This window comes from Anoplophora glabripennis, unplaced genomic scaffold (assembly GCF_000390285.2).
Source record: "Anoplophora glabripennis isolate ALB-LARVAE unplaced genomic scaffold, Agla_2.0 scaffold256, whole genome shotgun sequence".
Lineage (NCBI taxonomy): Eukaryota > Metazoa > Arthropoda > Insecta > Coleoptera > Cerambycidae > Anoplophora > Anoplophora glabripennis.
This window is the reverse complement of record NW_019416358.1, coordinates 273742-287425: the sequence shown is the minus strand read 5'-3', so window position 1 is coordinate 287425 and position 13684 is coordinate 273742. Positions and strand designations below refer to the sequence as shown.

The 13684-nt window shown below is 33.5% G+C and overlaps 1 protein-coding gene across 1 annotated transcript in view; it reads right to left on the bottom strand.

The window, feature by feature from the left end:
• Positions 1-13684, bottom strand: part of LOC108907973 (protein vestigial) — a 91972-nt gene that overhangs the window by 36651 nt on the left and 41637 nt on the right. The window contains exons 2-3 of the mRNA XM_018711859.1: positions 12462-12711; positions 924-1091 (exon numbers count right to left, since the gene is read on the bottom strand). Coding sequence (XP_018567375.1) covers positions 924-1091; positions 12462-12711 — 418 coding nt within the window. The remainder of the gene's footprint in view (positions 1-923; positions 1092-12461; positions 12712-13684) is intronic.

Here is a 13684-nt window from a genome sequence, read left to right as displayed (position 1 = left end):
TCCTTGGAACGAGTAACTGCAGATAACTGGCAAAGATGTATACATCATGTACAAAAAGAAGAGGAGAAAATGTGGGAACTCGATAATTTAATTGACGTTACTGTGGAACCTATCGTTATCAATCTAGGAGACGAAGATAATTCATCAGAATATTCAGAGGATGAATTTTAATATACCTACTTTTTTATTTTCTTTTTTGTACATTTATACAACACTACATTTACTCACCATAATTTGAATTTTCAAAATACATATATTTTTGTGTGGAATAAAAATCTATTCATTAAATTTAATTAAATATTTTAATAATAATATTGAATAATTTTATTTGAATTACTAAAAAACCTCGGTTATGATGCTTAAAGTAGCCTCATGTTTTGAAATGCTGTTTTTATATTGTTTACTTATAAGAGAAATGGACCGAAAAATTTAAGCGGCATAGACAAAGACGGATTGTCGGAGATTAAATTTTACCTACCTGCTACAATTTAGTACAGTCCGATGGCACAAAGTTTTTTAAAAGTACATCTCATCTATACCGAAAATGCATAATATAAAAATATTGAATATAAGCACCAGTACTACATTTATTTACGATTTGCCTACATAATGAGCTTTTATTACTCTCTTTCATTTCTAAACAGACTATAGATGATTCTACATCACTAAAAAATGAAGAAAAAGGTTCCCATAAACATAAGGTAACGAAATTAAAAAAAAAATGTTGTTTAATATCAACAAATCGGAAGAAGCGTTACATTCAAATTTGGTATGCAGCTTTAGCTTTTTCCGAAAATTAAACATTTCTGACAAGGATTCCGCTATTAGGTAAAATTTTCTAGTTAAATTGTATTTACATTACTGTAATATTCTTCACTAATGTTATATTCTTCTAATGTTTGTTAAGTAATACATATTCTTACCTTTCGTGTGCGTCGACGTCTTGTCTAGGGCCCTAGAAAAATGTTCGTCGACGACGGAAGCGGCGTCGCCCTGGTAATGCGTAAAAACCACGCAGTTGGCCGAAACGTATTGCGCCCTAGAGCTGCCCGTGTCCTGAGAGTCATCGTCATCCACGCCCTGCTGATGATCTGAAAATAAATAATCCATAGAAGGTAATATATTTAAGAAAGAACAGGTCGAGAGATTGTCTTTCAGTGTTACACATTGAAAAATTTTTGCATGGATCTGAGCTGTGTAAGCGAAGAAAAGAGCACTTAATTTGTACTAATAGATATACAAAAAAAAATGTTGCCATCACGTATTTGTCCTTTGATTTTAGAGAATTGTTAATGAACTATTTTGTGAGTCCTACATGGAGAGTTTTGGGAGAATAAAATATCGTATTCAGTTCTTAATTTTAAGGTCATTAGACATGTAAAAAAATACTAAAATCAGATAGTGAGAAAACTGAACTTGATTGATTTAAAAATTACTATACCCAAACATTTTTTGGTTTCAAATTGTAATAATTATAACTATATTGAACAGATTTCCGCAGTAGTACAATTGGAATAGCCTCATAGAATGATAAATTAACATATTTACCAAAATTCATTAAGAATCATCATTATTTATTACTGTTTCTTATGAGACAATGCTGTGGTAGTAGCTGAAGTTACACCAAGAACTGATTCTGATTCAATAAAGTACGAGGCAGTTCTCTCTCGAGCTAGAGGGTCTGTTGTATCCTTCTCCTGGAAACCTTAATGGTCTGGTGTCTAGATTAGAGTTCCTATGGTTTTTCCTAACAGCACCAGAACTTCCTAACAATTATATACCCTTCTTGAATTACATCAGTTTTAAGAGCTTTCAAAGCTGTTTGACTTTTAACGGCATTGGCTACTTGGACTGAATTATGAAAACACAACTCAGAATAACCTCATGTAGGCCAACAAGACGACCCGTTTCAAAATCACTCAGTTGATAATTCTGCCGTCTTCTAACTCTGGGCATTTTATCACTATAGCTTAGAACTGTTTCACTCGAATAATAACAACAAACTGACTAAAATACCAGAGAATAAAATTAAAAAAAAAATTGGAAGGCATATCAAAACAAGATAAAATGTCACTCTTTTTTAATTTTTTTTATCCTCCATTAGTCTCAACATCTTAAGCATATTATGTATAGAGATTGGTTTTAAAATATTGACCTCAACAGGGTGATGCATTTTTTTTTGTCACAAAGTATACTTTCTACTTCTGAGCGTTTAATAATGGAATTATAATAAAAACCGCAAGTCGCAGCGGTGGCATGTACTAAAACATAAAAACTGAAAAAAAAAGGAAAACCTGTCAAAGTCGTAAAAGTTTTTACGATTCCATTTAAAATTTGTCGGTTTATTTGGCATATACACACGGGTCTTTAATAAAGTCGACCAGTGAGCTGGCAGTCGTTAACATCTAAATTTTACTGCTGTCAGTTATGAAATCGGGACCTTCCTTCAGGTCGATCGTAACTTATGCCGTTTTATTATCTTAAAAATACGCCACTCACGCTTTTTAATTAATCAAGATCAAGTGGAGAGGCCATAAAACTGGTATTTAAAAAAATGGTAACGGCTGTAAATATTTCCTCTATTTAAATGTATGATAATTTAATCCTAGTGTTCTATAAGTTTAAGTCATTCTGCTGTGGCATATTCAGCGTTTAGTATTATTTATTAGGGTTTAAAACCGTCAAAATACATAACCATATAATAGTAAGAAGCAGGAAATATTATTCTTTTTCATTTTATTTCTTCCGCTTTGGGCGCAAATATACCTATTATAAATGGTCTATATTTGAACAAATTTATGACGAAATTTTGTGTCGGATATGCGTTAAATATGAGTAGGTACAAATTCCAAAATTAATCTTATTAAAATTGAAAAAGTGAAACAATTTACATAACATTGAATATTTTGCGGGTCTTGTGCCACCATTTATCTATAAGATGAATTAGACTTCCCAAAATTGTTCGTAATGTTGATTTTACTAAAATCGAAAGTTCAACAAAATTCACAACTATTCATTTAGGAGTGGATATAGACAATGTTACACTAAGAACTTCAATAAGATAAGTTTATATAAATAATGCCGTTCGGTTCTCAAATGTATAGATCTTTTAATGGCGCAGAAAGGTGCAGAAAATTAATTGATTGTTGAGGAAAGATGCAGGGTATCCCAAAAGTAACGCAAAATTTGAATTGTGCACCACTTTCATTCCGAAGAATTGGCAGCATTGTGCAAGGCCATATAATGAAGTAAATACGTTGCGGTTAGTTAAAATAGAGCGCTATACGACGGATGAGTGAGCGAAGTTTGAAAATTCATTACAAAAACGGAGAGTGTGTAGCTGAGATTGTGCGCGAATTACCTGGAATTTTTAGGTAGAAGAAACTGGCTGTCCTCGTACTGGCCATTTGGCCGAACATGTTGGTACGGTGAGTGACCGTAACCAGCGAATTTTAATAAAAGATCTGTATCTACATCCATTCAAGATTCAGCTAACCCAGGAATTGAAACCAGATGACCATTTAATGCCCTGGATATTCATTGATTGGATGTTGGAGAGTCAACAAGTGCACCAAAAAGGATTAGTGAAGAGATATTTTTTTTAAAACTATTTTTACCTAACTAAAAATCTGACTGGAAAAGGCAGACTCATCATTATATTTGAAAAATCTACCTGCTTTTATTTTTAGAACTAGAAATGATGTTTCTTTTTTAATTAATTTTAAAAAAGAAACGTCATTTCCGATTTTGATAACGAAAACAGATTGATTTTTCGAAACATTTACTATAATTGCAGTTCGTGATATAGTGATGTGTATTTTTTATTTATCTACTTTTTTAGTATGAAAAGTTGGGTTAGCAAAAATGGTTTTACAAAAATAACCCTTGCGTAATACTTTTGGAGCAAGGGTTCATTTGATTAATTTTCTTCACAGGTGGGGAGACACTCAAAAAGCAAAGAAAGGACAAATATTTCAAAAAGTTCAATAAGTCGCTTCATCACATTTCTGTGTTGCTACTTGTCTGTTAAATTTCCTTGATAAAGGTATCAACCTATTGCAGTGAATTTCACAACAAATATTATCAGTGAAAACAATAACAATTTCAAATAATTTCATTTTTGGAATAACAGATAAAGAAATCTTAACAGTGTTTACTAATTGATATATCTAAGTTAGTTTAAAATTAATTTTAATTTAATTGAATGGTTTCCAACATTTATAACGAAAAAAATATGTATTTAAAAAATAAATAATAAATAAATAACGCCTTACAACCAAAAAATAAAACAAAATAAAATATAAAATAAGACAAAAAATTTTTTTGTCTGTTTGTGCTTTCTTTAATGCATTGGAAAACAATAAACATAATTATCAATATCTAACAAATTGCTGAATTTTAGGTTAAAGCAAAAATGTTCCCAATTTTTTGTTACATATTAGGATCGAAGTACTTTTTTTGCACACTACCACCTGCAAGTATGAGCATAAAAACATTTTTATGTCAAGTTTAACCCTTTACTGCCCTACGCCTATGACTAATTCTGATTTAAAACAAGTGTTTTAAATTTCTAGGCAAACACCAATGGCAGTTTTAGTGGCACACCATGTATATCCTACAAACTCTTAGCTGCAACCTAGGAAATAAATAAAGCTACGAAAATTTGAAAGTTTATAGTTACCTTTAATGGACAACCAGTATTTTTTATATAACGATGTCGGAAATAGGCATTTTCTCTTCGCTCCTTTCTTTTATGCTACTTGTTCCGAGAAATGTCTGAAGCGGTGTTGATAAACGGACAAAATTGTAGAAAAGGCCGTTCATTAGCGGACACGCTGATTTGTACTAAATACTAAATATGTAGACAACCACTGCAACCTGTGTGATTTACCGTACAACAAAAACGGGTGATTAAAATGTAAAGGTTCTATTATGTTTATTTCATTCTCATTGTAGCAACTACTTGAATGCGAACTACCTGCATGCTACAGATAATTAATCAGTTTTTCAACAATTAGTAGGAATAGGTGCTTATATACAATCCCTATGTAATAGAATAAAGAAGTTGGTTTAAAATTAGGATTTGGTTTTATATAATACCTGTTACCTGTTGCCCCTATGTGTGTATTTTTTTCAGACCAGTTTCAATCACCTAGTTTAATACAACAGCATATTATGAAACAATTACAACGATTAATGATTAAATTACATAAGCAGGAATATCAGATAAAATGTATTTGGACGGAATATTCAATTATTACCAAATGATGTCGATAGTTTTTCATAAATATTTATCTAGAACGAGTATTAACGATTTAAGTAAGATAAGGATAAATAGTGAACATTTTAATCATTTTAAATTCCTTGCCAATGTTTGCAAATTTAAGTAGAATGTTCAATTAGCATTGTCATTAAATATGTTATTGTTTATCAAGTCATAATAAAACAATAATATAAAAACAAATAATAAATTTAACAAACAGATATAACAATTCACAAAAATTTGATGTGTCTTGTCAAAACTGCTTTAATTTAAATTTGAGTTTAACCACAGACAAAATAGCTTGGCGATAAGCTATATTGTCTGTGGGTTAGCCTTTAAGCTGCTAGAAAATTGCCAAAGCCAGAAACTGTTTGAAATACCGAACCCAGAATTTTAATGCATCAACAATCGCTTATAGTCTCTTCATAGAAAAATAATTTATTTTTATTAGATATAAATGACTTTAAAATTTAATGTGAACATCTATTTTTTGCTGATGGTCGTTCTTGAAAATTGACTATCAATAATTTATTAATTCAACAACATTTGAAGAAATTAGAGTAAAAGTATTCTAGGTGCAAAGTTTTAATACATATGATTATATGCATATGAAACTTTCTATTGTGTTTGATTATAACCTTAAACTCTCAAATAGGGGAGAGTGGTACACTATAAATCCCCGTAGTTAGTTTTTCAAAAACCATACTGTTTAGGTAAAAAAAAAAAAATAAAATCTACATGGATGTTTTTGTATCAATGTGTACCACTGGTGGTACAGTTTGAAACATGGGGTAATACACAATGAAACAAAATGGTACAAGTATAAAAATATTTATTATTTAAAAAAAAATCAGTTGTGAAAGAACGAAAACATTTTTTATTTTCAAAAAATGTTGGTAAAAAACTAAAATAAACTAAATCAACTCAAAGAAGGAACAAAAACATTTTTTCTTTTCAAAAAATACCTATCGGTAAAAAAGTAAAAAACTAAAATATTTATTTTTAATAAAAAGTAATAACAAAAGAATTTAATTAGCGTACAATCATGTTACCAAAATCAACTCCGAATTTAAAGTATGACGAAAGCCTTTTATTATTTGTTTGTATCGGACTCGGCAACAGGATTACAAAATCTGATTTCAGTGCCATATGAATGTCCGGAACATCCGGGAAATAGAATGAATTTGAAACTTTTGCACTTTTTCTCAAATACGAAATTTTAAATTCGTTAAAGATTACAGTTTCCAAAATTTTAGCAACATAGTGAACATTATTTTGAAATTTGACCAAGATAAAAGAATCTTTTAAAATTTCAGTAGTTTCATCAATTGCCAAAGATTCTGATTGATCCTTCTCTTCCTCCATCATATGATACTCAAGTTCAGCTAAGGTTAATTCATCATCTGAAGAATCCGCGAAATGCAAATCTACACTTTCTGTGTCCGTCTCTGAATCTTCTTCACATGTTTTGCTTTTTTTCTTTGTATCTTTTTTGTCTGCACTTATATTTCGTTTTACCTTTTTAACTGCTTCTGTTTTAGGAGTTTTCTTCTTTTCTGTTTTGTACGAAAGTTCTTTCATTTCTGGTGTGCTGGTTAAAATGACACTTTTTTCGATTTTCGTGTTCGATTTAAATTTTTCCGAGGAGCTGCCTTTGGGAAGCCTCGTACCTCAAATGGTGAAATAAAAGAATCTTTTGTAGTCGACGCTATTTCCAAAGTAGAGTCTCCCTTATCATCTGTACACTGTTGAGTATCGGTTGTGCTACATGAAGCAACGACGGTGTCGTTGCCGCTGCCGCTGCCGCCGGCATCTTGTTCATCATTCAAATTTTCTTGGAATACAACCATTCCTTGTTGGAGGTTCTCTTTTTGAGGGTCTTCAGGTCTGTCAGTCACAGATGATACAAGAAAGTCAGCATCCGTAAAAATATTTTTATTGAATGGGTAGATACCCGTCGAATGGAATCCGTTTAATATATTTTCAGGCGTCATTGATTTTGAGTGGCAATACCAACACATTCAGCTATTTGATATAGCGTCATGGGTACGGCGGGGTGGGTGAGGAGCCACGAATCTATTGCATCATTGTAAAAGTTCTTAAAAGAGTAAAATACTGCTTTGTCTAAAGGCTGCAACTTGTTACTCGTATGTGGCGGGGGAGTTAAGATAATGATTCCATTGTTTTTTGCCTTTTCCGCTATCTCCAGGGACACATGTGATTCGTGGTTATCATATATTAATAGGCATGGCCTTTCTTTTGTCACACCAGTATGTTTAATAAAGTGGTCTAACACCTCAACAAACAGTTCGGCTGTCATCCACTCACTTGGATTTGCTAGTCGTAATGTGCCTGGGGGCGCGCCATTTAACATATGAGGGACAAACTTCTTTCGGGGAAAAATAATTATCGGCGGTAGAAAAGTTCCGTTTGCTCTAATTATAGCACAAGTAGTGGCTAGTAATCCTCTTTCGGCACTTGTGCACTGGTTCAACTGTTTCACCTGTCCAACTGTTTTTGTGTAACTACTTTATGTGGACGCTGTATAGTCGTAGTAGCAGTTTTGTCAAAATTATAAATTTGAATTTCCTGAACAACTTCTGGGTTATCTTCATATATTTTCTGAAGCTGTAGGAAAAACCTTTCGACATTAGGTTTTGTAAAAGAAGTAAGCCTGGATAAAGAGCAAGCTTCTGGCTTTCTAATACTTAAGGACCTAGTTCTTTTAATAAAAGCTCTTAGCCAATCCTTACTCGCACACTTATTCCTTCTCCAGGTATCTGGCATATTAATATTGTTTCTGACCGCCATTTCATATGCCAGCTCTCTTACTTTTTGAGTATTTAACCCAAATGCCATTTTGCTACAGGTCTTTATATATTCAGATAAAGATCTTTCCTGCTCGGTGCTAAATATTAATCTAACAGCATAATTCAGTTCCATTTTAGTATTAGGGTCATTTCGTTCCTTTAGTACATAACGCCTTAATGTGACAAAATTTACATCAAACATATCTGCAGCAATGCGAAGGGAAGTCCCATTTGTTTTGACCTCTTGGACTGCTGCGGTCATTTGATCGCCTGTAAATTTAGCTCTTGTTCGCTCCTTCTTCTTCCTTACCATGGTTACCTACAACCAAAAATTCCACGGCCAGAATGACACAAGGTGGTACACAATGAAACATGTTTCATTGTGTACCACCACCCTATGTTTCAATGTGTACCAATACGCATTTTTTTTTAATTGGATGTAATTCTAAGACAAGAACATTTTTGGACAAAATATTTTATAGGTTAAGAAATGCATACCCTAATTATTCATAACAAATATAAACGGATACTAAAACTGCTTAATTGTAAATAACATACCTTTTTATATTGGCTTCTTTTTTTTACTTTAAGACACAAAAAACACAAATTTGGTCATGAAATGTGCACTCTTGCGAATATCAAATGCAACTAACGGGTGGCTGATGCAACATCATAAGACTCATCCGCGACAGCGCTAGTGGCGTTGTAGCGGCAAATTTAAATTGACAAATTGCAATGTTTCATTGTGTACCCCGTTTCAATGTGTACCACCCTCCCTATTAGAAAAATAAAATACGGTTACAGACTGAAGATTATTCCAACAAGCTGTGTCATTTTTCATACGTAGCAATGATACGCCCTGTATATATTACATTTTGTACTTAATTTCATTTATCAAATCGACTGTATCACTCTCTCAGCACAATACTGAGCCTCACTCACCAATCTGGCTCTAATGCCGACTAATTTTCACCAGAATATATGGAGCGAATTCCTCACCATTAATTAGTTAGGAAGAAATTTATGTCTGATAAAAAAGTTGCCCGGGAAGCTTGACCTTGATGAGCTGTATAGCAAGAACACAATGGCGGTACTTTTTTAAAATGTCGCTTCGATGGAACCTGTGCACCATTGGGCCTTTTCTCGGTACGATATTATGCTTTATCCGACAATTAAGCAGTCCAATGGGTGTTCATTAGCTGTTTATCAAGTGCCCGTTTCGAAATAATTCCCTCATTATCATTTCAGTTCTGAATAAGTTCCAGGAACTAAAAAATGCGATATGGAATGAAGAGTTTCGGTTTTTTGTTAAAGGAATGATGCTCAAAGAACTATTAAAAGTTGCATTATTGCATATTATGGGAAAGCTTCCAAGGTGTGGTTATTTTTTTAACACTTGTGGAAATAGTAAGTAACTGAAGAAGTGAATTGCAATTTGTAAATCGTTACAATTACAATATAATGTAGAAATACTATAAAGGTTTATCAAAATTGTTATTGATATGTGATTCTAGATCTTAGAACGAGTATATTGGCTATATTTTTAACATTATTGCGACGTATAAAGGTAAGTTTTTTCAAATATCTGCAGACATTGAAATATACAGGATGTAACTTTAAGTGGAGTTTTTTATGGTGCACTATCAACGTTGTCAGTTGTTTTTATATCAACCTACATTGTGGGAAGTGACAATGAACAATAATTTAGTAAAACAGATTGCTATAACTTAGCGACGTGTCATTTTAAAGTCACCAGGAGCAAAGAAGACGATTATGTACACTGTAAAAAAAATCACTCAAATTTCACTCAATTTTACTCAATAATGTAACAATTTCTGTCCATACTCGAGTGAGTGAAATTTTCATTTTATTACTATGAGTACAACTGAGTGAAACTATTGCGTCAGAAATGAATGACTTTTACTCAAATCTTGACTTGACTTTATTCTGAGTATATAAAACCAATTTAGAGTTGACTTTTTCTCTAATATGATTAAATTTAACTATTTATTCAGTAATTTTTTACTCAGACTTGGTTTTTAATTAACTAAATATGGAGTGCAAAAATAAATCACTGATAAATAATATGAATAAATGATTAATTAGGATATACAGTGTTGAAATGACTCCCCTTCGCGGGGCCTCTTCCTGTCCTGGCTGAGACTCGCCAGCTGCGACCCCCCGCCGGCTAAGGCCTGTTCTGACGATCACGCTTTTATGGAGCATCTAACGGGCCCCTATCAACTTTGGTCAATATTACAGAAACAATATGTAAGTGGTGCCATCTTCACAGCGCCATTCAAATTACTCGAAATTAATATGCCTACATTTAAACTCAATCAGTAATGAGGACATTTGCACTGATTTAGGTACAAGTGCACCAAATACGAGTTTACGTGAATAATTTATTTAAGGATTACCTATACAGGGGGTTAAAAAAAGAGTGTAAAATATTTCAGGAGGTAATAGTATGAACCAAAATAAGCAGAAAAGTCTTAATAAACATGGGTCTGCAAAGTAACGGTTGCGGAGATATGGACCACTATTCGTTTTTCAAACATTTTATTTTATTCAGGTTTTTCATTAAATATTTGGATGGGTATTGTAGGTGACAGGTTTCTAGGTCCTGTTGTTTTACCAAACCGATTAACAGGCTCTGCTTACCTCAACTTTCTGCAGAACACACTGTATGAGTTTTTGGAAGACATTCCTTTGAATCAGAGGCAACAAATGTGGTTCCAGCATGATGGTGCTCCAGCTCATTTTTCCATGGCCGTTAGAGAGCATTTACACCAAACTTTTCCACATAGATGGGTAGGAAGGGCCGGACCTGTTTTATGGCCTCCAAGATCGCCTGATCTGAACCCTCTAGATTTCTTTGTTTGGGGATATTTGAAGACATTAGTGTATGGTACTCCTGTAAATAGCCTGGAAGAGCTGCAGCTACGGATTAATCAAAAGTGTCAAGAAATCCAAACCAAGGAGGGTGTTTTCGAAAGAGTTCGAATATCGTTGAGACGAAGATGTCGTGCCTGCTTGGAAATGGACGGAGGGCACTTTGAACATCTTCTGTAACTTTGTTTTTTGTTTGTTAAAAGCTTCCTTTGTCGGTTTATTCCTAATAAAATAAAATGTTTGAAAAACGAATAGTGGTCAATATCTCCGCAACCGTTACTTTGCGGACCCATGTTTATTAAGACATTTCTGCTTATTTTGGTTCATACTATTACCTCCTGAAATATTTTACACTCTTTTTTTAACACCCTGTATTTGAGTGAAAGACTCAGTTTTAGTTTAAATATAATCACAAATAAGTAAAATGATCAAAATGCCCAATATTGAGTGAAAATGTACTTAATAATTTCACTGAATGGATTCACTCCGAAACTTTATTGCTTTCACTCACACCGATTTGTTTACAGTGTACGCCGACTTATAAGTACCGAATAAGAAAATGCTTGTCAGATTGGTAGCACGCCCACCCTGTAATATTCATGTATTTGTATATTATGTATATTTGTGGATGTATACAATGTAAAAGAATGTTTGAAAGGAGTCAGTAGTTACCTGGATTTGGAGGAAGCATATCTAAGTTATAAAATTCCAAACGAACTTCGCACTCTGAGGTTCCCCTAGTTAAAGGTGACAGGCAAAATTTTAAGAGCTATGTTATAAAAATTAGGTGAGTATTTTTGTGTATTTCATTTATCATTATTCACTACTGTTTGAGTTTTTTGCTAGATTCATAGTTTATCTTATATTATACAATTAATATTTCGTCCTTGTGGGATGATAGGGCTCGTAGCGAACACCCACTGGACTAAAATAACCCAAAAAGCAGTACCTCTCGGCGACTGGTGTGGCAATTTGCTCTTTAATAACCTTTCCTTTAAATATGAGATTTGACAACAATGCACAGACCAGTGCCCAACTGTGCATGCGCTACGGCTGAAGCGCCGTTATTTGAGATTACACTAGCTTGCCAGCGGAGGGGTATTAAAATTACTAAAAATAGGGTAAAAGAAAATTAAATTTTCACGTCGGAATTTGAAATAATAGACTATTGATACGTATTTCTGAAGATTAAAGGAAGCGTCTGTTTAAATATGATTCCCACTCAAAGTTACACCCTGTATATAGTATATAATACAAATAAATAAAAAAAACAAGGATATGTCAGAAAATGCAATGAAATTGGGAAAAAATTGATGAAGTAGTGCACACCATTTCGGTCAGCCGAAGACTAAAAACTTATAGCCATTATTAATATAAATATATTATTAAAACCAAACTGTCTAAGCTTTTTCCACAAACTATTTTGGTCATCTCAGCGTCAAATGCTTTTGATGTATCGATAAAGATAGATTCAAGTTTTAAGACATAAATACCTTCGGTGCTGCTCCGTCCGTGTAGACTGCAGTCCTCCTCCTTCCCCGGCCGGAGCGGACTCGTAGGGGAGGCTCCCCCAGTCGAGCTGACCGATCCCCCGGAGCTATGCGCAGAGCCCTGTAGGTAAAGGGGATGAGTGTGTCCGGAAACAACGTGCGAGTCCAGGCCGCCGACGCCTGTCGCCGCGGCGCCGCTCGAGCCTGGTTGGGAAAGGGAGTGGGCGTCCTGGTGCAGTCGCTGAACGTTGAACTGAAACGGGAGCAAATTTTTACTAAGTAACAGAAAATTCGGGATTTCAGTACCTACATAAAAATATCAGAGAAAAATCAGAAATTGATAATTTGGGGGGAACATGAATGTTTCAGAAAAGCATGAGAACCCTGTAAATTCACTTTCTGAGTGTGGTGCGTACAATATTTTTTATTTTGTCAAATTATTAATTTGACAATAATAGAACTATATCGGAATATTTTTGATCATAAATTTATATAAAAGATTTAACTTATTTGTTATTAATATTTATGTTGAAACGGCAATTATGCAAAGTACAGGGTGCCTCAAACTCGATAGTATGGGCCTTTGTATTTGGGACACGTGGTGTTAAATGGGATGAGGTAAGCTCCATTTTCAATCGAAAGGATTTGACAGAAACGACTAACGACGTCATCAATTATATATTTTTCCAGAAACATACCCAAATTTTTTTCCTGTTAAAAAGCTCTATTTTTTCTAATAAACTTTTGTTAGAGTAATTTTTCTGTACCTATTACTTCCCGGTTAAAAGTTATAAGTAATATCGTCCTAAAGAGTCTCAAAAGAAATACCACCAAAAAATCACATTAGCGGTGGAAGAATAAAGTAGTCGTTGGAAAATAATTGAATGTTTCTTGTTTAAAGTGCATAAATATCATTAAGAACAAATAAAAGTTTTAAACTCGATAATTCTTTAATACAATTAAAACAAAAGGTGATGATAACAATAACTAAACTTAAAAAATGAGGCAAACGCTTTCATATTACAATTTATTTTCTATATGACCTCCTCTCATTTCAAGACACATCGCGAAGGTGTTTTGTAAATCTTATTTTTTAAAACCTCCCATAAAAAAATAGAGGGGTGTTAGATCTGATGACTTTCCGGGCCACTGAATAGGTCCATTAAGCGCAATCCATTTTTCTGGCAAATGCACATTCTCCAGAAGTGCAGGAAGTTATTCTTGTA